The 27,088-nt window shown below is 42.8% G+C and overlaps 1 protein-coding gene across 3 annotated transcripts in view; it reads right to left on the bottom strand.

Moving 5' to 3' along the window:
- ABL1 (ABL proto-oncogene 1, non-receptor tyrosine kinase) overlaps positions 1-27,088 on the bottom strand; it is a 134,402-nt gene that overhangs the window by 25,253 nt on the left and 82,061 nt on the right. Inside the window, exons 1-3 of one of the 3 annotated variants that reach the window (XM_082657393.1) lie at positions 19,173-19,268; positions 4,051-4,224; positions 3,211-3,506 (exon numbers count right to left, since the gene is read on the bottom strand). In XM_082657393.1, coding sequence (XP_082513519.1) covers positions 3,211-3,506; positions 4,051-4,224; positions 19,173-19,251 — 549 coding nt within the window. In that variant the 5' untranslated portion in view covers positions 19,252-19,268. Of the gene's footprint in view, positions 1-3,210; positions 3,507-4,050; positions 4,225-19,172; positions 19,269-27,088 lie in introns of those variants that run through there. The other 2 variants (XM_082657392.1, XM_082657391.1) reach the window with 2 other exon arrangements.

Genomic DNA, 27,088 nt, shown 5'->3' on the forward strand with positions numbered 1-27,088 from the left:
CAAACTTTAAATTTTCCCTTTCGAAATCCAAAAAGGATTGCATCAAAGCTCTGCTATGTGAGCAGCTTTTTTTCAACGCCAGGCCACACTGTCCCATGCGTCGTTATAATACCCCCGCTTCCCGATTCTGACACTGTTCCACTCATTCCAGGAATATAATCCCACCCAACAGAGCCCCCTCGAGTGTGGCCTGATGACCCCGTGGGTTGAGAAATCTCCAGGTGCTCGGACAGCTGAAGGGAGAGTCTTTGCCGGGGAGGGAAGGAGGAGGGCAAGATGCCCAGGTCACTTTGATGAGTAGCGGATACAGCCTGATCAAATGGGTTCCTTGTGCTCTACCTGGAATGAAGGGAACCACCTGGCACACATGAGATTTTAGACAGAGGGCTCAGCTTCCTCGTCAGATGACTCTCAAATTCTGCAGATCATGTATCCACGTAGGCTTTGCTCTCCCCCTTTTAACCATATTTTAGACCAACCCCCAGCTAATGAGTTGTCAGACTAGATCATGCTTGCCTGCATCCGTTCCAAGGATGCTGATTAAACAACTCCAGGGAAAAGGAACCATTATCCTGTTCAGGACAAACCTCAACTGATTACCGTGGTGCAGCGGGGCTCGCCCTGGATAAACGGCACAGATGGGAAGCAAGCTGTCAGCTCCAAGAAATCACCTCCCTCATGGGCGGTGCACTCTGTTGTTCTAATTCACTAAAAGGGCACCCTTGTGGTCTGAAGCCAAGGTTTCAAAGGGCCCAGCACCCTGGAATACATCCCCCAGAATGGAGGACCTAGTTTCGCATCGGGGATGAGAACAGTGACCTGAAAAGCACGCTGATGAGGCCGACCTCTGGTCACACGTCAAAGGCAGACTATGCTGTCCGTCCTACAGACTACAGTGCTGGTATAAGGACACGTGCAATGACGAAAAGGATCAGATACTGGCAATAAGGACTCTAGCCAGGAGACTTTGAGACATGTGGAAAAAACAACAGATAAGAACACTGAAAAAAGAAACGCATCGTGCATTTGTATGGTACAAATGAATGTGTGAGGAGAGCCATGAAAATGCTAGCAAGATTAAGAAATGGGAACTAGGGACTTCCCAGTCCCCAGGAGTTCCCACTACTTCCCAGTAGTTAGGACTCTGTGCTTCCACTGCAGGGGGCGTGGGTTCGATCCCTGGTCATTGGGGGGTGGGGGGGCTAGGATCCTTCATGCCCCCCCGCATAGCATGGCCAAAAAAAAAAAAAATAAGGGAACTAAACTAGCCCTATTAAAACATATTATAAAGCCATAACAATTAAAGGTCTGATTCTGGCATATGAACAGACAGACCAATGGAAGAGAGCAGACCTAAATACATATGCAAATTTGGTGTACCTCAAATACACAGGAAAGGATGAGTTTAGTAAATGGCATAGGAAGCACAGGTATATTAAACATAATGAGATGCCATCTTTACCAATCAGTGACAGGGATGTTTTTACAAGTCTGAGAATACACTGCTGATGAGGGGAAGGGGAAACACGCACTCTCACAGCATTGCTGGTGAGAAAACACATCTGTACAATTTCTGAAGAAAGTAATTTGGCAATATCTACACAAGCTTTAAATACACATGAACCCCAATCAGTTCTAGCAACTTACCTTGCATATGCTTGGACTGTACACAAAGAAGTATGTGCAGTGTATTTTCAAAATGCCAGTCGTGACCCACGAGTGGGTCTATGAAATAAACTCAGTGCATTCTGACCAGGAGTTTCAAAAACAATGAAACAGAACAGAATGGTATATAAAGTATCAGAATGCGTTACGTACAGTAAGAGTAAGTAGGGTTTCGTGAACCTTCTGTTCCTAGTGTGTGTACCGGATGGTGATGTAAAACTTTTTTTTTTACAGTGGGCTATTTTTTTTAAAGGTTTGAAATCCACTTTCCAACAGCATTATTTATAATAGCAAAAGACTGGAAACAGCCTAAAAGTCGGCCGGCAGGGGACTGCTTAAATAAGTGATGGTCCATCCGCGCTAGGCAGCCATTAATCAGAGTGCGGCGGCTCTAACTGTGCTGCCGTGAAACAACCTCCCAAATGTATTACCAGGCGGGAAAGGCAAGAAGCAGACAGTGCGCATTATGCATCGTTTGTGCTTTTAAAAAATATAAACATATATATACTGGGGAACTCTGGGAGAAACTGGTCACAGAGGTTGCCCCTGGGCAGGGGAACTGAATTAGGAGACAGAATTATGTTTCACGGCAATTCATTTTTTTTTTTAAACCATGTGCATGCATTACATATTATTAAAAAAGTACATACACCATGTGGGCCCATCCCGACAATCCACCTATCTGCACCCTCAACGACAGCGTGGTGCAGCGGAGCAGACAGTGGAATCGGAGCCTAGTTCCCATCAGTTACTCACTATGTGATCTTCAGCAAGAAATTTTATCCCTCTAAGCCTTCATTTCTTTAATGCAAAAATGCGGCTGAAAGCAGTATCTGCCCTGAGGACTAAGGTGAGGTTTAAAAGAAATGAAGGTTGAAAAATGCCCCAGCAAACAGTAGGAACTCAGTACATGTTAATTTCTCCCTTCCCTTCATGGACTCTTAATGACTGTTTATATGATGACCACAAAATCATATATATCAGCTCCTTTACAAAACTACAGTTTGGGTTTGGAAATACACGGGTATGACGTGATCCCATTTTTGTTTAAAAACTGTGTGTATATATGTATTATATACACACACACACACACACACAAATGTGATTTTATCTATAGAAAGAAAGCCACGTACCAGACTTGTTTTGGGGAGGTGCTATTAAGGTGGTCTTTCACTTTAAAAATAACCATCTACTGTGTGAATTTTCCTCACTTAGGATAAATTACTTTCATATAAGAGATTTTTTTTAAAAAGGAAGAGTCTTAGTGTAAGAAATATGTCCAAAACCCAACAGACGATCCACTTGTCTTATGAACCTGCTGATAACCAAACTCCAGCAGGACAATCAGAGAACCACATCAGCCCGTGGACTTGTAATGTCACATGATCGGTCCTCAACGGAGGGTCTTTAACAAGGCTAGTGGGATGATGCCTGCTGTTTCAAACATCTTCTTGGTTGAGCTTTGTCGCAAAACCTTATCAACCTAGCGGCAGGACCTCTTGTCCCCACCCTGGCCCATCGGCTCCCCTGCCTGGGGCCCCCTACCTTGCCATCAGAAGCAGTGTTGATCCTGTAGTGGTACACCCTCCCTTCGTATCTCAGCGAGATGGACCTCTGCCCAGGACTGCTCTCGCTCTCCCGAACCAAGAAGCTGCCATTGATCCCACTGCTCAGCAAGTACTCAGCGGCGTTGCGGGACACGGGCCCATGGTACCAGGAATGTTTCTCCAGACTGTTGACTGGCGTGATGTAGTTGCTTGGGACCCACCCTTGGCCATTTTTAGTTTGGGCTTCACACCATTCCCCATTGTGATTGTAGCCTAAGACCCGGAGCTTTTCACCTTAGAAGAAAAGAACCAAATCAGACATATCAGTTTTAGAAGCTAATTCGTTCACTCTCATGTACTCTTCTATGATTACTAAAGATCTCCAAGTTCCTAAATACCCATTTCATTTTAACAAGTCCACATAAATATATGTATTTACAAGCGCATGAGTATGAAGCTTCCTGTTTATATTGAATATGCAGGTAAATATATAGCCTCAGTTTTTATAAATCTATTACTCAAGTGCTTTGTTGCTAATATAAGGAAGCTTTTAGTGGAAAGATACTTTTTCTTAAAAAAAAAAAAGTGTTTTCAGTGTTTGGTCCAGATGTCTTTTTCAATATAAAATAGGGAAAGCTCTGTTTTTGCCAAGAACTATGCAGGAACTCTTCTCCTTAAGGAAAAGTGACGCTTGTAAGGATGCTGTTAGTTTTTCGGGTCTCTCTGCATTCCAAACTAAAGCTGCTCTTTCCGCCAGCAAAGGGGCAGCCAGTCCGGCTCCGGCTTCCCCGGATTTCTGTCTCTTGCAACGATCACCAGCTGCCCACAGATCTTTTACCTTTAGTTATGCTTAAAGTGTTATCCCCACTGGCCACAAAATCATACAGTGCAACGAAAAGGTTGGGGTCATTTTCGCTGGGACCAGCGAGAAGGTTTTCCTTAGAGTTCCAACGAGCTGCTTCGCTCAGACCTTGGGGCTCGAAGTCAGATGCTACTGGCCTCTGAAGGGCTTCTGGAAGAGAAAGAGAGAAACAGAAGAAAGAAACAGGGAAGAAAGTTTTATTCTCAGGAGCAAAAAAGTCTGTGTATCCAACATTATATATATTCTTAATTTATTTCATTTCTTAACATCTGCACGTATTATCTATTAATCAGAAAGGTGATTTAAAAAAATGGACTCTTCCTTTCCCAAATCTTGTGAAAAACCCTAAATATTTACATTCCGGAGTGGTAACTACTATTCCCAAATGGTTTAAACTTTTTAAGTTTACTAATTCAAAAAATTCAACTAGAAATAGAGACAGTCCATCCTCACACGTCTTTGCCGTTGCTTATGTTATAACATGGAGCAAAAGTTTCTTGCTTTAAAACATTTTTAAATGTAGGAAAGTTAATAAACGTGCATAATTTAAAAGTCAAATAGTGCTGAAGAGCTTATAATGAAGGACAAACAGTTTCCATCCCACTCCCCTCTACACCCAGAGGCAACAGCTGTTTTCTTGGTGACCACCTCCATCTCTCTGAACAGAAGCTATATCATTATAATCGCTGTTCCCTCTCGCCCCATCTCTCCTGCACCAGCCTCTACTGGTCACCTTTGCATTTTCAGTAACAGACTTACACTTTTATTTCTTTTTCTTCCTGCTAGAGACCGCATCTCTCAACTATTTACCTCACAAGATAAGGATATTAACATCCTACCCTTCCTTCCAGCTTTCCCCCCTCTACGCTCGAAGTACGGCCTTCTTTACATTTTCTTCCACTTTGTGTAAAAGAAATTCTGTTCTTCTATTCGTTAATAAAGTCTTTCATTTTTGTCTATAGGTAGATTCTAAAGGTTGAAAACCAATCTGCATCTTTTACGTTAGGAATGTGTGACTATTACTCACTACAGGGTTAAATACAGTTCAATATTTTTTCCTGAAGTTTTTTCTTGTCTTTTTTTTTTTTGAACTATGTTCAAACTCTCCATGGGTCCTTTCACACCAGCAAATCTACTCCAAGTAGACCTTAACAGTTATAGAATATTATGGCTAAGAAATCAAACTTTTAAAAAGGGGGAAAGGGGAAAATTCTAATTTGAGAAGAATGGAAAGACTTACCATCTGTTTACACCAAACATAAATGGCAACAGAACAAAATTGTTTCAAATTTCCCTTTTTATGGATTTAGAGGACCCCCAAACATCTTTTCCTGGGCAGTAACACCCAGCTCAGGAATGGGCGTGATTCTGCAGTACTCACTTCAAAAAAGACACTGGAGGCACCTGATACATCTGAGAGACTAGCCTAAACTTCCGGAAACACAACTGGAGAACTTTCAGAAACAAACATTGTTTAAACTATCTCTTTGGAATAAACCAATAGAACATAAATAAGAAGGCCTCCCAATTCTAGCTTTTGTACTACTGACTATAGTGAACCTTCAGGAATTGTTTTTCTAAAAGAGAAAATCTCAAATTATGTCACTACTATGCTTGGTAATTTTGTTTTATGAATCTTGAGGGCAAAGATAATTTCAAGGAAGAGCATCTTGTAACACTACCATTTCCTAGAATGTGCAAAAGGCTTAGTGATGCGTTAGGCCCTGTTCTCTGAGTACTTACTTACAGCAGCTCTAAAAGTGTATCTAGTGCCATCGTGATCACAGACTGACCGATTAACCAAAAAAACCTGGTCAAAGCAGGGAATTTTTGAAAATTAAAATCTGTGATCCCCTAACCCCACCTGAATGTACACTGATTTGCTAGTCTTGACGACAGGGCCAAGGACTGTCCTTTTGAGTGTGGGTACGTGTTTACAGTTGGATGTTGTCTTACCATCCTACCTATAATGCATCATCTCACTTCAGCTTCCTACAGGTGGAAGAAGAAGCTGGAGCCATTCGATATGTCAACCCAGTACAATCCCTTCCAATGTTTACAGGTGTGTCACTCACACCTAGTCCTGTAGCAATTTTTAAAAAGTTACCGGCGTTTACAGAGGCTATCTAAAACATTCACTTAAATTTTCATAGAGACAAATCTCTGTTCACATTTGGATTTCACTGGTTGCATATTAACCAAGTAATTAAAGCAACAAGTGTATCTGAAATAAAGAGGTGTAGAAAGAAACACAAGTGGCTCTGGGTGTGGCTGTGACTCAGGTGGTGGGAGCAATGTGTGGTAGTGGAGTGGCTGCCCTACCCCGTGGGCACCAGAGAGGCTTGTGTTATGAAGGAAGCCGAGCTGCTGGGCGCTTCAGCAAGTCAGTTCGGTGAAAGCAAGTCAAAAGAGCTTCTACTGTCGTTACGTCGATATTAAGTAAAATTATTAGGCAAAGCATTCTTTTTTTTTCTTTACTCATTTATTTTTTTTTAACATCTTTATTGGAGTATAATTGCTTTACAATGGTGTGTTAGTTTCTGCTTTATAACAAAGTGAATCAGTTATACATATGTTCCCATATCTCTTCCCTCTTGCGTCTCCCTCCCTCCCACCCTCCCTATCCCACCCCTCTAGGTGGTCACAAAGCACCGAGCTGATCTCCCTGTGCTATGCGGCTGCTTCCCACTAGCTATCTATTTTACGTTTGGTAGTGTATGTATGTCCAAGGCAAAGGATTCTTAACATAGAAGAACTCTTGCATATCAAAAGGAAAAGATAAAACCCTCCTCTATGGAAAAATAGACCAAAACTATGAATAAGCAGCACACGGGAAATTTAAATTACCGTTAAACACGGAAAGCATGTCTACCCTCCTAATAATCAAAGAAATGCAAATTCTCCATGAAATTGGGCAGGGACATTTTCTTGAGGCTAACAGGGTAAAACTTCAATGAAATGGGCACTCTCATACAATGCTAATAGTTAGTATAGATATTGCTGTAACATTTTAGGAGAAAAACTGGAAATGTGAACCGAACTGAGTCTTTAAAGAATTCCATCACCTTTGACATTCTGCTAGGAATTTATCCCAGGAGACCCACACAATGATTTGTATATAGTGATTTTTAAGTAACAGCACAGAAAAGGAAAGGTACACAATATTTAGCAACACGAGATAAGTTAGTTCGTGGTCCATCGATAAAATAGAATACATTCGTAAAGCCATTCAAAATATTTTTGGAAAAAATATCTAATAACTTGGAAATATACTATAACAATCCCCCATTTCATAAAAATTGAAAAAAAGTCCAGAAGGAACTATATCAAAATGTGAACAGTAGTTAATGCGTGGTAGCATGTTAACAAGTACCATTAACAGTAATTTAACTTGGGGTGGTGGGATTACGAACATTTTAAGTTTTCTTTATTCTTTTCTGTATTTTGGCATATGTCTCACAATGAATGTGGATTGTTTTTATAATCAGAAAACAATTACAAAAATAAAAAAACCTGTCATATATAGAAGCCAGCGGACACTTACATAATTGATCATCTAACATGAAAAAGTACACAGGGTGGGGAGGGAATCTCCTCAAGCTGTCCTGAGAAAGTATGTGTGCATTCCCCTCCAGTGTCCCAACTTCGTGGCCATGAGCACACGACTTGCGCGGACCAGGCCTACACAGGAAATTAAAGCAAAGTCATGAATACAGAAATGCTTTTCTTCTCAAATGCCATTTGACCTCTTCTATCAAACATTCTGCAGCATCTGGATTTGATCAAAGTTACATAATCAGGGGAAGTAGCCTGGAAAACACCTGGAATAGGCAGAACACAGATACTGGCTCAGGGGTGACTGTCGACTTAAAAGTATGGGTTAAAGAGGGACTGTCCCTAACGTGGAGACAGATGCTGAGAATCTCATGTGAGGGGATGAGGCCTTTGTCAGGAAGGAAAGGGCCTCCCACAGCTTTTTGATTCAACAGGACGTCAGGAAATCCAAGGCAGCCTTTCAATTTTCCTCTCCAATTCTTGCTCCATTCCACAAATTAATGGCCAAAGCCCAAAGGGAAGTATTGCTCATGCTTGCCTCTGGATCGAGACACTGAAGTGTAGCCACAGTCGAACACCAAAACCTTCCAGTGAATTCCCAATCCAGGCTGATGTCAAAATTGACTCACAATGTATAAATGCCAAGTTCCTTGCTTCATTTCACAGTGAACTATGCTTGTCAACCTTAAAAATGATCACAGTTTACAAGGCCAAAGTTGCAGAATGTACTTAAATCTTCCTTGCTTAATACATGAACTTCCTGCCAGTCCCAGGTTAGACCCCCTAAAGAAGCTCAAAGGATTCATTAAAAAAGGATGCCCCAAACAGCTCCCCTCTTCTGTTCTGCCAATGGAAAAAGGAATCTTAGCATCTACTATTCTTAAAAAGTTTAGTTAACGTTTTCTGCAGCATCCTGAGTTATATTTTTAAAATATTTTTTATATCTTCAAAAATGTCTCCCATCTCACTGAAAATCCTTTTGTTATTTCACCACATCTTTAATGAAAAGGTTCCTACTCACCAACAAAACTCAGGAAAAGTCATATACCAAGAATGGTGCTATCTAAAGACATGCCTCCAAAGCTCTAAAAAGCTATGGCTCCAACTATGAGAATAGCAAACTGAAAATTCTGTAAGAACAACGCCACAGAATGCACTGGATCTGTGCGTGATTAACTTATTTGGACAGTATTCTAAGAAAATAGCTTGGGTCTTTAAAGTACAATTTAAAGAGCATTTTATACAAAGATAATCCTTTCTTAAAGTTGTGAGTCACTGATCAAAAATGTTTACAAAAGATTCTCCCATATGGCATATCTGTCTAGACTTTCAGGGGCTGCTGCTGGAGCTGCCACTGGCAAAAAGCAGGAGGAAGTAATGTGCTACTGCAGTCCCGAGGGGACGGGAGGGGAGACTTCACCTCCAGGAAAAACATCCCTGGGAAGCTTCCTACCTTCCTGTTGGCGCTCGTGCCCAAGGTCACGGTTCCTTCTAGAGTGAGAGCAGCCAGCTCCGTGGCAGTCATTACTAGCCACACTGGGGCTCTCACTGGGGTTCAGGGTGGGGGAGGGGCGCGAGGGTGGGGCGTGTCGCGGGTGATAAACATTCCCTTCACTTTTGCTCACATTCAATCATTGAAACCCTGGTTGCTTCAGTCTCATTTCCTTTGTGGGCCCTGCATTATTACGCTCTAGCTCAAGGAATCTCTGTAATTTAAAAATCTATAAAACAGATCCTTCAGAAAAGAAGGAAGCCTTCGTGTTTTATTTCATACTCGGTTCCAGCTGATGAGATCACGCTCAGACTATTTAACAGTCTAATACAACTTTTTATGATATGAGCTTAGAGGAAAAGTATTATTTCCCACAATCTGAACTCGATGAAAGCCATTTTATCTACATTCTACATGGTCCTTTATTTTGTAATTTACACCCTCACCCGGAGCAGTTAAAATTATTAAAAAAAAAACAAGTTTAGCTGAATATAGCCTTGGCATTAAGTTCTCACTCTGAACAAAATGTTCCCAGAGCCCCAAAACACTGTGTCAGCTGCTGGGGAGCAGGGGTAGGGCAACGTGGTAACGATGCAAGGAATCATCACACAGCCTCTGCTCCTTGTGGGAGAAACACAGTTCATGAAAACTGACACACCCTCAAAGCAAAAGTCTAATAGAAGATGGGCGCTGTCCTGCGGATTAATTGATAAGGACACAGACACTGAGGGCCAGGAGTTGTGAGGGGGGCGAGCTCAGTAGGAAGGAGGTGGACCCTGAACGAGACCGTGCCTGGCAAGAGAAGCAGGGTTATTAACACAGGGACCCACGGCTAGCCTGACACATCAAGGCTACTAAGGGAGGGGTCTTCAGTTGGGCTGTGTTGTGGACCCTCTGGTGATGCCCAGGGACTCCTTCCCAGAATACAGTTTGTAACTGCATCAAATACATATGCAGCACTGCAAAGGAAAACAACTCTATTGAAACAGTCCTCAAAATATTTTTAAAGAAGTAATTTGTGATACGGTGCTTCTTTATTAATGCATTAAATATATGCTCCTTTATTAACACCTTAAATAACAAGCTCTAGTAGTAGCTACTGTCAGTTCAAAGTAGTGATGAGTGTAAGTAATAATTACAATTGTTACATGATATGAAAATATCTGATTTCTACTGGTGGCAAAGTCACAAGTACTGCTAATATTACTGTGGTTTGTTACCTACGTTCTCAAAAGAATAATATACTAATTTTCAGTTATGTTTAGTGAAATAAAGTTTTAATATTTTTCCATCCAAGGACATGGAGGCTCCGAATTCCACGCCAGATCCCGAGGGCCTTGCAGGTTCACAACTGCTACACGACAGATTTGGTTCACTAGAACCCCAGTAACCTGCCAGGGAGAAGGGCCTAGAAAGGGCGCTGCAATAAATTAGCGCAAAGCCCGCATTATTCAGTTTTCTTTTTAGATAAATGCAGTTGTATTACTTCCCACTTAGGGGCATTGTAGGTAATAAATTGAATGGGTTTCTTAGAGAAATCTCCTTTAAAAAATAAAAAGTTAAAAAATAAAGTTATTTAAATTAGCCCAAGGTCTAACTGTGTCTGGGAATCTTTTTACATTATAATGTTCTAGCCAATTTTAGAAAACAGAATTCTCCATCCTAACCTCTGTCCCCATCGGCAGTCCAGATACACAGTGCTCCCTTCTGAAGGTACACAGTCCCTGCCCCCCTCCCTCCACCAGAAAGCAAAAAAATAAAAGGAATTTTGTGTCACCTTCTAAGATTCTACTGTCAAAGAAGTCTACAGTTACTGCCAATGAAGTATAAAGACCACTATAAAATAAGACCCTACCGTCTTCAAACCATTCTCAACCCCATCATTCACACACACCCCCTCTCCCTCTCATCCCAGTAAGTGCACACCCACAGCCTGGCCACTTTCCCTCCTAAACCTCTGATCAGTCCCGTACTTTTCACGCCCCACCACACCCTTGACTGGTTACCCCCTTCGACCCCCCCCCCTTCATTCCACCTCCACACTGCCACCAGAGCAGTCGTTCTAAAATGCAGATCTGACCAAGTCACTCTTCTGTTAAAACCCACTGAGATGGCTGCTGGCCAAGAGGCAGAACAGAAACCTTGGGAGGCAGCTCTGCCTGTCAACGCTCAGTCACATTTATCAATACTAGCGCTGTCACCTGTGGCAACAGAAGGAACAGTGCTATCATGTGCCTCGCAGGATAGCGGCAGTTTGCCCATAATGCAGGCGACACTGCTCCTAGCGAGTAAAACGGGCCCTCAGAAAACGGCTGGGCTTGTTACTGCCACCACCTCTACAGGAGAAGTCGGCGCTCCAGAAGCAGCACCTTCCCCCCGCCGACACCCACTCTTCACCCAGCCTCCCCAAATGCCTTGCAGTTTCCCTGCTGCTGCCTCAGCTGTGTGCACCTGGACAAGGGCCAGTCACTCCCCCTGGAATGCCTTCCCAGCCCACTCCGTATCCTGCGCCCTCACGCCCTCTAGGAAACCTCTGACGGGTCCTTCTGCCTCCCTACCGCCTCTCCTCCCGTTGACTACTTCCCCTTCACCTCATCTGGGGAGCACTTGGTGTCTGATAGGGACACAGTAAGGAATCTGTTCCCATGTCCCTTGCAGTACAGTAAGCCTGGGCTCCAGGGTGGACAAGCCTTGTTCAAATCTCAGCCCACCATGTCTTTAAGATATTAACTTCTGAGCCTCAGTTTCTCAACTGCACGATGGTTTCAACCTAGCTGGGCTGTCAGGAGGGGTCAACGCATACCGCATGCAGAGAATTTTTGCACAAATGCGGGAGTGGTACCTGGCACCAGGGCACTGCACTACAGGATAATTATTCCTTCTCTTATTATTGTTACCACAATAATGTGAATTCCTTTGGGGCAGAGACCAAGCATTCTTATCACAGTCTTCAGCACCTGCCTAATGCAATGCAGGACATACAGCACCACCGCTCAGTGTTTCTTAAAATGAACTCAGGTGTAAGAACACCCTGTACTTGTTTGTCTTTAGCAAGAAGGTAAAAATATTAAGTCATGATTGAAGAGTGCACCTTAATTATCTGTTAACCTGAATTAAGAAAAGCAGAAATGACAGACAGTAAAGATGAAAAGCAAATGCAACCTGACCAGGAAAACTTATAAAGATCTAGGAAATACAGTAACTTTTTAATGGAATGTAAACCATGGCCAAGATCCTAAAACAAGATGTAACAGGAAAGTACATTTCTCTGGGCTTTCAAAAGAAATAGGATTTGTTACAGTCTCCTAACAGGCAGACACCCGGTGAGATCCGATGCGTCCACACACTTCTTGTCTGTGGGCGAAGAAAGGTTCCATGAATCCCTGTACTGGCCCAGATGCAAACTGTCCACAGTGAGCCTGCTAACCATAAGAGCATTTTTATTCTGTCACAGGCCATTTGCAACAGACTGAAAGCCTTCCCCTCTGCCTGCCAGGCCTGGGATGGTTTGCAAGCACTCATTTCACAATGCCTGTTCTCTTTTGAAGCATCATCAAGGCTCCTGGGCCAGTTTAGACCCGACTTAAGTGAAGGGGCTGCCCAATGGCAGGCAAGTTCCCCAGAAGGTCTCATTAGCCATTATTATTCCTATTGCTAACTGGAATAAGTGAACATGACCCCCAAACAGGCATTTTGGCTCCAAAAAGCAATGGCTAATTCTACTCATGGCCCGCCTTTAAATTAAATTTTAAGGTATTCAATGTACAATGCTATCAGGTAAATTTGAGGACTGGTGAGACTGATAAGGATTAGGTCTCCAAAGAGAATTTAAGAGTAATAAGGCTAAAGTTTATGTCACCGAACGTGAGTGAATAACAGCTAGTACCGAGTGCAGTTGAGAGGGCACGAAGTGGAAGCAGAGGTGAAGTGACTCACCTGCTCTCCCTCCAGTTACTCATCCACAAGCCACCTGTCTGTCTGTCAGTCTGTCGGTGTCACTCAGTCTCCAGCACTGCTCTCTCATGATCTGGCTCTTTTTCCTTCTCATCTCTGGATCTCTTCCCTGCCAACCCCCATCCCCACTCTGCCCCTGTCCCAGCCCCCACCCTTTCCTTCCCTCTTATCTTGACTTCTTGCCTTTGTCTCCCAGTCTGTCTGTATCTCTCCCCTCTGTCTGTCTTCTCTATCACCACCACCCAACATACAGTATAACAAAGTATCGAAGGTGTGGATTAAGAAAGAAGGATTTGAGGGCTTCCCTGGTGGCGCAGTGGTTAAGAATCCGCCTGCCAATGCAGGGGGCACGGGTTCGAGCCCTGGTCCGGGAAGAGCCCACATGCTGTGGAGCAACTAAGCCCGTGCGCCACAACTACTGAGCCTGCGCTCTAGAGCCCGCGAGCCACAACTACTGAGCCCGCGTGCCACAACTACTGAAGCCCACGCGCCTAGAGCCCGTGTTCCACAACAAGAGAAGCCACCGCAATGAGAAGCCCACACACCGCAACGAAGAGTAGCCCCCGCTCGCCGCAACTAGAGAAAGCCCGCGCACAGCAATGAAGACCCACCGCAGCCATAAATGAATGAATGAATGAAAAAGAAAGAACGATTTGAAAACCAATTTCAGAGAATAACAACTGTCATTATCCGAGGACGAAGTTAGTCTCGCAAAAGTCAGTAACTAGCAAGCTATTCTTCCAAATGGTTTAGGCAAGAAAACAAGACTGACCATAAGTGATAAATGTTAAAGATGGGCGATGAGTTCAAGGAAGTTCATTATGCTGTCTGCTTTTGTTACAGGTTTAAAAGTTTTCCACTAAAAAAAAGTAAAAAACAAAACAAGCGTTTCCCTGGTGGCGCAGTGGTTGAGAGTCCGCCTGCCGATGCAGGGGACGCAGGTTCGTGGCCCGGTCCGGGAAGATCCCACATGCCGCGGAGCGGCGGGGCCCGTGAGCCATGGCCGCTGAGCCTGCGCGTCCGGAGCCTGTGCTCCGCAACAGGAGAGGCCACAACAGTGAGAGGTCCGCATACTGCAAAAACAAAACAAAACAAAACAAAACACAACTAACCTAAGAATTTATTTTATAAGTCATTCTTCTGGGTGTTTAATTATGATTCACCATTACAGAGGAAAAGTTAAATCCTTCCAATGTCTCATCTGATCTTCAGTTCTTGTTATACATATTTTTGGTTTTACTTTTTTCCAGTTTTACTGAGATACAATTGACATACAACATTGTATGAGTTTAAGGTGTACAACATAATGATTTGATATATGTATATATTGTGAAATGACTACCACAAGAAATTTAGTTAACATCCATCACCATACATAGTTACAAATTACTTTCCTTGTGATGAGAACTTTTAAGTTTAAGATCTACTCTCTTAGCCATTTTCAAATAAATAGTACCGTACTGTTAACTATAGTCATCATGTTATACAATGTTATGGATTTTAAAAACCTACCCATCAATAATTTTTCCTGTTTCTATTTCAGACCAGTGATTACACTGGCAAAATTACTATTTGATTTTGCAATAAAGGTAATAAGTAGTATGAAATTTTCAGTTTTAGTATGTTTGGAGCTGTGGAAATACTGCCTCTAGAGAGAAGAAATAAGATGCCAACCATGAACCAATGGGATTTTTCTTCCACAATTAAAATATTCACCATGGGAATAAGAAAGGGTCAGAGGACTTCCCTGGTAGCGCAGTGGTTGAGAGTCCTCCTGCCTATGCAGGGGACGCAGGTTCGAGCCCTGGTCCGGGAAGATCCCACATGCCGCGGAGCAACTAAGCCCATGCGCCACAACTACTGAGCCTGCGCTCTAGAGCCCACGAGCCACAGCTACTGAAGCCCGTGCGCCTAGAGCCCGTGCTCCACAACAAGAGAAGCCTGCGCACCGCAACAAAGAGTAGCCCCCACTCACCGCAACTAGAGAAAGCCCACATGCTGCAATGAAGACCCAACGCAGCCAAAAAATAAATAAATTTATTTTAAAAAAAAAGCGCCAGAGGAAGGGAAGATACTTTCCCTTAAAACCAAGGACAGGGAGTATTAATTATATGCATCAAAGCAAACTTGGAAACAAATTGTTTTCTTAACAACAAGAAAAACTATGGGTGGGTTTAGCTCTATTCTACCATCACACTTCAGCCATTAGAGAAATTGGCAATGCCAACAGTTTAGACTGTGAAATATTTACTTAAAATGACAACAGTTAACATTTGCAAACATCTTGCTCTGTGCTAAACAATTTAAATGAAATCTCTCATGTGAATCTCCCAACTCAAGAAGGTAGGGACTACTCTGAGCCTTATTTTAAAAATGAGAACACCAGGCTCAGACAGCAATGTGCCCATGGTCACCAGCATCTGGGCCCCGGCTGGCATCTGAGCCCAGGCGGGCTGGCTCCAGAGCTGCGCGCTTCACGTGAGAATGGGACCTTGGCAATATCCTGGCCATAACACTGCCTTGATTTAAGGACATCTCAAAAGAACCTCACATCAGTATAAATACATACGTTTAGCACTTCATTGGTCTCAACACTTTCCCCTGAATCATCTCCTAGATCCTCAAAACAATCCTTGAAGGTGGGCTGGACAGAATGTTTGTTCTCTCGGTCTTTAGAGGTAAGAAAACAGAAAAGCTGAGAGATGAAAACTGGGATCGCCTGACTCCAAATTCAAAAGTATTTCCAACCAAAGTGAACTGGGGCCCTTCTTCCTCCTCTTCTCTAGAAACCTCATAGCGTTGGTATGAGAATGAAGTGAGCATGTCTATGAAGTGCTTGGTGCCAAAGAACTGTCGCATCATAAGCGCTCAACAATTTCAACGTAACCCCAAATGAAGAGGACTGACTGGCTTTCTATTTGGTTACAGAAAGAGCTTCAGATTTTCTTTGTTACTAAACAAGGGAAGTATCTGATGACCTCAGAAGAGAGCATTTAGAAAGAGAGCTTAAGCTTCTCTGAGGCATAAGTTCTAAAAGTGTATCTGCGTGGCTGGCGCCACATAAAGCATTCACCAGAAAGTTAACTGCTGAAAAGAAGCGTTTAAAAGTGGGCCCTTAAAATAAATTTTGAAAGTTCAGGAAGAGTTCACTTCACAGACATTAGTTTTTGATTCCACAGTACAGAACTAGCATGCCCATGTACAACATTCATGCACAATATATGCAAACACAAATACATGAATAAATAAAAGTAAACTGGAAAAAAAGAGAATTCAATTGGCTAATGTTCATGTTTTCTTTCACACCTCTAGGAGAGGGAAGAAATAATCAGAAAATTCAGTGCTTGAAGTAAACCTAAGATTGTAAAGCAAAATGTGGTCATGGTGAATACTTACTGCTATAAACATATACTTTCACAAAGTTGGAGCACAAAATTTACATGCTATAAATGCTTATATATGCATAAAATGTTTCTAGAAGGACACACAAGAAACTCAAGTGAGGCTGCTGGGTAGGGAAACTGGATAAAGGACAGAATTTTCTTTTCACTCTCCTATTTAGAATTTTTTATGATGTACAGCTATTTTAATATACATCTACTGCTAAAGGTAATCATTTTTATCAGTATTAGGCTTCTAGAAGAGAAAAAAAGAATATCCTTGTTTCAGGCTTTAGAGTGTTTCTGAAGATACCATTTTAACATCCACAGAGAGTTCCAAAGGATATAAACAGTCACAGCTGGTAAAGCATATACTGGCTAAAACTGGGCTCTTTGGAGCCAGACAGCAAGGGTTCAAATCCCAGCACCACCACGTGCTAGCTCTGTGACCTTAGACATGTTTCCTAACTTTCAGATGCCTCAGCTTCCTCATCTATAAAATGGAAGTAACCAAAGGGCCATCATGAGAAATAAGCAAATTAAATCATACAGAATGCTGAAACAGTGCTTGGAACACAGTAAGCATGTAATAATTGTTGCTTTGACAGCTAGGCCCAAGTAGCAACAGATGCGTGATCAAGTTGCATTTATGGCTGAACTTTCTCTGATAGAATGGAAAACTTGACCATATTCAATTTTCTCCGTGACTTGGGATGCCTGGGTCCCTAGTGCATGTCAATTAAACACTGACTGATTGATTGAGGATGTCAGTAAAAACAAAAAGCCTGGATTACTTATCCAGATGTTGGCAAGTGTTTTTCCCAAGCGGCTAATAGCACATCCAGTCTTTAAGAAACGATCACTGAGGTTTGTTAAATTCTCTCAACTACAAAACAGTAATTCCGTTTCCTTTCTCCGATTAACCATAACAATGAAAGAAGGAAAACTCAGTCACAAAAAAGAATTCCTAGAGTGATACCTTCCTAGATGAAGCCTTAATGCAAGGCAGTCTGCTGTAATCAGGATTTTTTTTTTTTTTGAGACTTGACAGTCAACATTATTTCAAGACATGCTGGAATAAGCATTGGATTTTGTCTCCCCTCCCCCAAAACAACAATTAGACCAGCCAGGTAAGAACTAAATCTCCTGTTTACTCCCAGGAAAACAAAACAATGTCACAGCATCGCTGTGACCTAACCTTTCTTCCATCACTGCAGTTACAAAAGCCCATTCATCTGCTCTGCCTTAAGTATCCATCTGCAAAATGGAGATGGTAATGCCTCACACTAACTCGTTACAGATGTAAATGAGAATGTGTCCAGAATTTTGAGCAACTTGGAAAGTAAGCAACATATTAACTGAAGATGATTTTGGCTGCTCAGATGCCAACTTTTAGGGACAAATAAACCATCTTCCCCTCTAAACGCTAGATTTTGTGAGCCCACTCCATCTGGATGCATCTTCTCCAAGGGACTAACCTTGGGCTAACAATATACACATCTCATGGCAAGAGGGGCACCTGTATCACTGGAGTTTATGGTTTGAGCTGCACATGTATGTGACTTCAGGCAGACCCTCAAGTCAAAAAGTTGGAAAGAAAAGAAAACTAGGTTAGACGATTAACAAGGCCTCCGTTTACTTCGCCTTCATTTTAAAAAGAAAAACATTAAAACTTCATGGCACTACGGCAGCAGAAATTCTACTTGTTCTAAAACGAGCTTTACACTTCTATTCCTATTTCAAGTCCTGAATGAAAATGACAAACAAATGCAAGCAGGATTACATCTCTGAAGTACAATTAGCCTTTCTGCTGAAAGCAAGCAGTCTGGGATGACCAGTCCCCAAATCAGATAAATTTCAGATTCACCCTGAAGCTACAAAATGAGGTCCACTCATCATACTCAATTGGCGCTTTTTTTTTTTTTCCAGTTGTCACCTTACTAAGACAGAAAACAAAGACAAATAAACAGGAAAGAAAAAAATGGGATTAGAGAAGAAAAGGAGAGTAGAATGGAAAGAGGGCGAAAGTGAACCGCTCCGGGCTCTGAGGCTTTACCGAAGGAACTTAACAGGAGGTTATCCTCCTCCCTCCCAAGTACCCTGGACTCATTCAAAATACCTTCTTAAAATGCGGTGTAACTTTTCTTTTCGCCCCGCAAAAGTGAGAGAATTCCTAAGACCTCTTCGTGGTCCGTAGATAAGGGTGGGGGGGGGGGAGTAGGAAGATCACTTGAAATTCTGTATCCATAAATGGTAGAGCCGTGTGCTCTTTGTACACGAGACTTAATGAAAATCATATGTTTCACAAACATGGGTTGACCTTTTTGACACATAATTCCTAATTAACGGTGGAAATTCCACAACGTGGGCTCACAAGGCCGTTCAGGCCTGTAGAGTTTGCTTTCCCCAACTTTCGGGCAGAGCCCCGCAGCCCGGGGCCCGCGACTTCGCCCTCCCGACATGGGCTCTGCCGCGGTGAGTGCGCGGGGGCCGGAGCCCCGCACCCTCCCGGCTCGCGGCAGCGCCCAGGGGCGGGCGAGGGAAAGAAAAAGAAAGAGAAAGAGTGAGAAAGAGAAAGGGCGAGAAAGGGAGAGGGAGGGAGAGGGAGGGAGAGGAAGAGGAGGGAACGCGCGCGGGCGGGCGGGCGAGGCCTAGGAAGGCCCGGCGGCGGACACGCGGCCGCCTAGACCCAGTCCCGGCGACGGCCCCGCGCTTACCTTCCAGGTAACAGCTGGAGGAGGACGAGAGCCCCTTCTTGGATTTGCAGCCCACCAACTTCAAGCAAATTTCCAACATTTTCGCGTGCCGGCGGCGTCGAGGCCGGCGCCCTGGGCTGGCTCCGCGGCGCGGCTCAAGCCCGGCTCTCCCGGCTGGCCCCGCCTGCCCTCCCGGGCCCCCGCGGCCCCGCCATGCCGCCTCCCCGCCGCCCCGCGCGCCCGCCCGTGGCCGCGGCCGCGTCTCGGTCTCCGCTCCGGACGCGCCTGTTAACAAAGGGCCAGGAGCCCGGCCCGCGAGGCCCGCCCCCGCCGCCTTAACCCTCTCCGCGCCGCGCCCGGACCCAGAGCTTCCCGGCGTTCTCAAGGCCTAGGCCGGCCCTGGACCGTTACCGCGGTCCGAAACCGAGGTCCCGCCAATTTCTAGGTTAAGGAAAGAGAGGGTGGTTATTTTAAGCGCGGCATTCACGGGTTCTCAACGTTGGGAAGTGCGGTCCTAACACCCCAAGAAAGACACCGACAACTACGGCCGTTGGGGAGGGCAGGCCTGCATCTCTGTGGCAGGAGGTGCCCCCAACCTGCACCACTTAAGGCCAAGTGAGTTCCACTGGGCGCGGTGCCCTGGCGAACCCAATGTCCCTAGACTGTTGGTGAATAATGCAAATTCCTCTGGAATTATCAATTCTCGTCTCATTTATACTCAGTGAGCTTACTGTGATTCAGGCTAACTCAATGGGTGTCTGAGGAATGAATAATCAGAGCTGCAACCACATTACAGCTACACAAGTTTGCAACACATCTGTCAAATCGCACATCCAGACTAGGAGACAAAAGAGATGGGCAAGTTCAAATTCAAACATAACTTCTGATAATTTGTAAAGGGAGCTTAGTCTCCACAATGAGATCTCATCAGGGTCATGGCCTGTGTCCCTTCTTTAAGAAGCCTCATGTTCTTCAACAGAGAAGTCTTCCCTTGTTTGGTGTGTGCCACGGGGGGCCATTGTTTAAAATCCATTTCATTGCTGTACTTGGCTCAAATCTTTTTATAACTAATGATAAGACAATATCATAAAATATAACAACATAATAAACAACAGTAATCACAATAATGTGTTCCTTGGCACAAAACTGGAAATCCAGATCAGTGGGAAACCATGTGGAATCCAATCATATCAAATAATTTAATAAAAATCAGATAGGGACTTCCTTGGTGGCGCAGTGGTTAAGAATCCACCTGCTGGGATTCCCTGGTGGCGCAGTGGTTGAGAGTCCGCCTGCCAATGCAGGGGACATAGGTTCAAGCCCCGGTCCAGGAAGATTCCACATGCCACAGAGCAACTAAGCCTGTGGACCACAACTACTGAAGCCTGCACACCTAGAGCCCGTGGTCTGCAACAAGAGAAGGCACCGCAAAGAGAAGCCCGTGCACCTCAACGAAGAGTAGCCCCCGCTCACCGCAACTAGAGAAAGCCCGCTGGCAGCAACGAAGACCCAATGCAGCCAAAAATAAATAAGTAAATAAAATCAGATAAATTTCAGTAACTATAGGAAAGTGAAGTTATCTAAACAGTGTTAGATAACTAAATTGCAATAGGGAGAAAAATGAAGTTAGTACACATCTTAGAGCACATGAATACTAAGAGCTGACATATACTGAGATCTTACTATGAGTCAGACTCTTGTGAGAAGCACCCTCTGTTCATTACCACATTGCATTTGCACAACTGTCCTGTGAGGAAAACAGAATTATTATCTGATTCTTCAGGTAAAAATCTGAAGTTTAGAGAAGTCAAGCACCTCGCCCAAAGTCCTATGGCTGGAAACAGGCAGAGCTGGACTCAACCCAGGTCTACCTAGCTCCAAGGATCAGGCTCCTAACCAGTGGATTATGCAGCCCCTTCCCTCCAAGAATAAATTCCAAGTAAATTAAAGCTTTGGATATCTGTATCTTTGGTTAAATAACTAAGGTTGTCATATGTTTCAGAAGCAGCCTTGGTCAAGAGACCCCAGCTACGGTGATCAGCTCTAGAGGCAAAGCTGGACTCGTTCGTGGTCTAGCCTAACCTGCAGTGACAAAAACCTGGGTATCTTCAGTACACCAGGAATGGCTAAGTAACAAGATCTTCACTCAGGTCTGCCAAAACTAGTACAGGACAGTTCAAGATTAGACTGGATGTGACTAGTGTATATCACAGGGTTTCTCAGCCAGGGTGTCATTAACTTTTTAGAGATGTCCTGTCAGATTCTGATGCATGTACAAAATGTGTTTCTACTGCAAGTAAGGGACCTATGGTTTGTGTTGTAGTACCAGGTCAGGCCTCATAGGCACCTAAGAAGACACAGCAGTTCCCATCGCCTGGAGACACAGGGCTACAGGGCCACCAGGTGACAAGTGACTGTGGATGCTATCTAGATTCTGGGAGACATTATCATTCTGCTAGAGAGCGTGTTTGTAATGATAGCCAATTTGTTTAGTGTTACTTGAAACTTTCAACCTCCAGTGTAATGCCAAAAATAAAACCCCAAAGGGTGCCACCAGTACAAACAAGCTGAAAACTACTGTGTTGGTGCCAGTTTAGAAAGTTAAAGGTCTTTGGACCAGACTATAATAAAGTCTGTCATTATATAGCATTTAAGATTTAATGGGCTATATTCAAATAGGCACCTTAATGCAAAGGATTATATGTTAATGGACATTTTTGCAATTCTAACCATATCCTTGAATTCTATCAATTAATACAGGCCCAGGTATTTGTTTGCATGTGCTGTACTTTGTATTAGGATGTAAGTTTATTTTAAAAAGCTAATGACTGTTACTAATATTCTACTCGAGTCTAAAATGACCATAGCCCTTTGGGGACTTCCCTGGTGGTCCAATGGGTAAGACTCTGCGCTGCCATTGCAAGGGGGCCCAGGTTTGATCCCTGGTCGGGGAACTAGATCCCGCATGCATGCCGCAACTAAGAAGTCCGCATGCTGCAACTAAGAGAAGCCCTCATGCCACAACTAAGAAGTCTGCATGCTGCAACTAAATAGATGCCGCATGCCGCAGTGAAGGTCAGGCGCAGCCTAAATAAATAAATAAATAATCAAATCAAATAAAATGACTTTATCCCTTTAAAAACTCTTAAAATGAGTAATGCTTATAAACTGTGTCCAAATCTTTTAAAACTTAGTTATAAAACCATACATGAACAGGTCTGGCAAAACACTCTGAATTACCAGCAACGAATATTGAAAACATCGTCAAGCTGCACAGCACCAAATTAAACCAGTACTTTTAAATTAAAATTAAATTTAAAATTTAATTAAATTTAAAATTAAATTTAAAATTTAATTAAATTAAATTAAACCAGCTCTTTCCAGATCTGGCTTTTGATGCTCTTTGAAGCTTATTCACAAGATACAAAAACCATTCTGTTACAAGCAAATAAGAGAGCTTCAATCTCCTGACTAGAATGAAGAAAGGCCTGAGAAGGATTCCCTCTAAGCAACCTTAAACCTAAAAGCCATTAACTTAAAGAAGAAGAAAAAAAAAAAGGAAAACAAACAAAGAAATTAAAAAGACTGTGAACTAACGTGTTTGCTACATTACATTCAGTTTGGGAAAGGAATAAACTTTTAATATGTGCCTAATATGTGCCAGGGACAAGCCTCCCCAAAACCCTACGAATTTTGTGTAGTTTAACTTCATTTCACAGGTAAGGAAACAGGGGGGTAAGCAGCGATCGGGACAGGTAAGTATTCTGTCCAGGTTCACAGACCTAGAAGTAGTAAGGTCTAAAGCCCTTGAACTTTCCAAAATGGACATAATTTGCAATTTACGTGAACGGTGGATAACTGTAGCAAAGCCAGAGGATGAAATAAAAATCATTAACTATTGAAAAATAGGTCTTAAAACAATTCAGGGAATTAGAACTATTGATATTTAAGAATATTTTAAAATATATTAAGAATATTAAGAAAGAAAGAATAAAGGTCCTTAATTACATTAAAGTATGGGATCTGAGCTGTATGTTTCTAAAAGTCCATGGACAACCTATTTTCAATTGCCTGGGGTACTTACTTAAAATGCAGACTCTTGATCTCCGTTCTAGACCTACACAATCAGAATATGTGGAGCGGGCTGTATCTTAACATGTTCCCCAGATGATCTGTGTGCATATATTAGACATTTAAAAAATTATATTTATTATTTTCCTTCTTTCTTCTTTTTGGCTGCATTGGGTCTTAGCTGTTGCACGCGGGCTCTCTTGCTAAGGCGCACAAGCTCAGTAGTTGTGGCGCGCGGGCTCAGTTGCCCCGCGGCATCTGGGATCTTAGTTCCCCGACCAGGGATCGAACCCACGTCCCCTTCATTGGAAGGTGGATTCTTTACCACTGGACCACAGGGAAGTCCTCACACTTAAGTTTAAAAACCACTGTTTTGGAAGTGGGAAGAGCTGCTTCTTATTTTCTCTGGGAATAGGACAAACAGGGACGGATATTTCTAAAATTTATTCATTTGAAAGCAATTTGTGAGTTAAAGAAATTGTATAACTCTAAACAAGTTACCAAAAGAGAACTCTTCTCTGAAAATTTTGGATACAGATTGAATTTTTTTAAAGTTTGGAGTTCAGTCCTATTTTTTTAAAAGCAGGGTGGGCGGGTGGACAAGGGCCCACCACAGAAGTTGGTCAAGGGAAGAAAGCAGGACACAGATGCAGGATGCGGAATCTCCACCTGGGAGCAGCAGGATCGGGGTGGGAGTTTAAGGCAGACAGATGAATCTGATATGGTGCCTGGTTTGGGGCCCCCAGGACCAGATGGTCCCAGATCTGACTGATCCCTTCACTGTTTCCAGCCCAGTTAATAACTTTAGGAGGAAAGAGCAAAGATCTTGAGGTATGTGTATGCTGTTTCACATGCCAACAAAGCCCACATCCTCTGATTCTGCAGACACTGTCCAGTGAGAGACTGCCAGGCTCCCTAGTGATGTGGGCTCAACCCACTGGAGAATGCAGCTTAGAATATCACATCAATCATACCCACTTTCGCCCCCGTAAAGGGCATACATGCAACCCTTTAAGTATCATACATTTTCAGTGAGATAACACTGTTTATTGGTCAAGTGTCAGAAAGGTCCAGGGACTCTGGTATGGGGAAACCAGGTGAGAGGGGGAGGCAACACAGTGGAGACTGAATGAGGTATGACATCTCGCAAACTTATTCTCAGTCTCAAACTTGCCACTCACTGTGATAGCTTGGGCAAGTGACTCAATTTTCTAGTCTGTAAAATTGGGGGATGGTCTTAAGGGTAGCTCTCTCACTGGGTTATGAAGATTGGAAATAATGTATGGAAAGTGCCCAATGCAGAGAAGGTGGTCAATAACTATTGTTATTTCCAAAAGAGGCCTCTTAACTATATCAGGTCTGTTTACCTGCCTAAGTCTTACTCCCATAAGTCAAGAACTAAAATTAACAAATGTGATATGTGCAGCTGCTTCCAGAAAGCACAGTCTGAGGGAGTGAAAGCAGTCTGGAGGTTTTCCAAGGGACGAGGAAATCAACTTATTTTATTAAGGGAAAGAAACACTAGCTGTGGGGTAAGAGTAGCAACCAAGGTTCAATGTCACACAGAGTCCTATCTTTAATCCTAAAGCCAAAGTTTTACAACCACAGCTTTGTGGCAAAACACAAACTCCACACCCCACGTCTTTAGTGGGGGCCTATTTCAGGCCCAGAACTTAATGTGCAGGCCACACATACGACTGTCTTTCATATAACACTGCTTGTTTTGTTAGGCCCTTTGGTATTTACAGAGCTACAATTCTTTTTTTTTTTTTTGCGGTACGCGGGCCTCTCACTGTTGTGGCCTCTCCTGTTGCGGAGCACAGGCTCCGGACGCGCAGGCTCAGCGGCCATGGCTCACGGGCCCAGCCGCTCCGCGGCATGTGGGATCTTCCTGGACTGGGGCACGAACCTGTGTCTCCTGCATCGGCACGTGGACTCTCAACCACTGCGCCACCAGGGAAGCCCCAGAGCTACAATTCTTAATGGGGGGGGGGGGGCAAATCTAAACTGCTTTAGAGTAATTACATCCACTTTCTAGAAAATCTCATTTTAGTCAGATTTTACTATATTTTTTATAATCAACAAGTCAAACATAATGATTAAACAATTCTTCTCCTGGAAGAAACCAATATTGTTGGTATGCCCTAAATATTTTTTATTAATTTTTCTTAATCAAAGTAATATATCAATACATACATGGTTAAGAATCAAATAGTACTAAAAGTCTTATAATAAGATCAGTAGTCCCCTGACTCCATCCCCTTGTCTGTTTCCCCACAGGCAGCCTTCTTCAGCTTTTTAATATCCTCATATTGTTGTTTCTGATTCATCAGCTTTCCACATTATATATTAACTTATTATAGTAGTATTATACTATCACCATCTCCAACCTCCCATAATAAAATCACAATTTTTGGTTAAATCATTGGTCAGTGTTGATATTATTATGATGATATAAATATTGTTCATTGCTCCACCAATAATATACTATGAATGTCTCCTTTATTATATAACTTTGTTTATCCTGGGGATATTAATTGCCTTGATTTTTTCATTTGATTAGTCTTCTCTATGCCTATTACTGTTTTTTCCCCAAACATTTCAAATATCTGCCAAACACCTAGTAGAATTTTTTCCAAATACTAAGACACTTAAAATATCCTCAGTTCTGTGTACTGACTTACATCCTTATCTTGCTGGAATTCATCATCCAGTAGCTTCCTGGGGGGGTAAGGGGAGGTGCATGTCTAAAAAATGCCTTTCCATTCCACTCAGTTTGGCTGGGTATAGAATTCTAGGTTGAAAATCATTTTCCCCACTTAATTTTGAAGGCATTTCTCCACTATCTTCTAGTTTTCAGTATTGTTGTTTAGAAATGCAATTCCACTCTGACTCCTGATCCTTTATATATCACCTGCTTTTCTCTTTGGAAGCTTTTAGGATCTTCTAATATTCTTGGTGTTCTGAAATCTTACAATGATATGGCTTGGACTCTCTCTCTCTCTCTCTCTCTCTCTCTCTCTCTCTATATATATATATATATATTCTGTGTACTCAGGGAGCCAATGCAATTCAAAGATTTGTCATTTAACTCCAGAAAATACTCACTTCACTAAGCTCTGGAATTTTTCTGATACTTATTGTCTCCTAAATTCTCCTCCATTTTCTCTCTTTCTGGAATTCCTACCAGATGTATACTGAAGCCCTGGGATTGAGCTTCTAATCTTCTTATGTGTTCTCCTTTGTTGTCTAAGTCTTTGTCTTGTGTTTTGCTTTCTGAGATGGACTATTTGCCAAGTCTTGTGTTGAATTTTAAATTTTATATCATGTTTTCAGTATTAAAGAGCTCATTTTATTCTGATTGTTACTTTTTAATAACACACTGTTGTTTGATGTTTGCTGTATTTTTCTCTGAGGAGAGCAGTGAGTAGTTCTTCTGAACTCTTCTTCTGTTTCCTGCATTGTCTTTATTTCCACCACGTTCCCTTTCTCTGTGGATTTGTTTTACCCTCTATCTATCATGTAGAGACTTTTAATTTGGCTGTCCATTCATTATACATGAAAGAGGAACTGAAAAAATATGCATGGAAGTGGCACAACATGTGGACTTCAGTGAAGGGAGGTGGTGAGCTTACTTTTCCATCAAGAGAACCCCCAAATGGGCTTTTCTCTGGGACCATTCAATTTTATTTTTTTGTTTTTTTTCTCTAGAAAAGAATCTTTCCATCTCTTCTCTGTTAGGGCTCTGGCTACCAGGTATTGGAAGAGGCCTGAGAATCTCACTATTCAGCACGCAGACTTAAAAAAAAAAAAAAAAAATCTGCTCTTGCCCACCCCACTGTTTTCAGTCCAATGGCTAACCTGCA

This window comes from Grampus griseus (assembly GCF_964374135.1).
Source record: "Grampus griseus genome assembly, chromosome: 6".
NCBI lineage: Eukaryota > Metazoa > Chordata > Mammalia > Artiodactyla > Delphinidae > Grampus > Grampus griseus.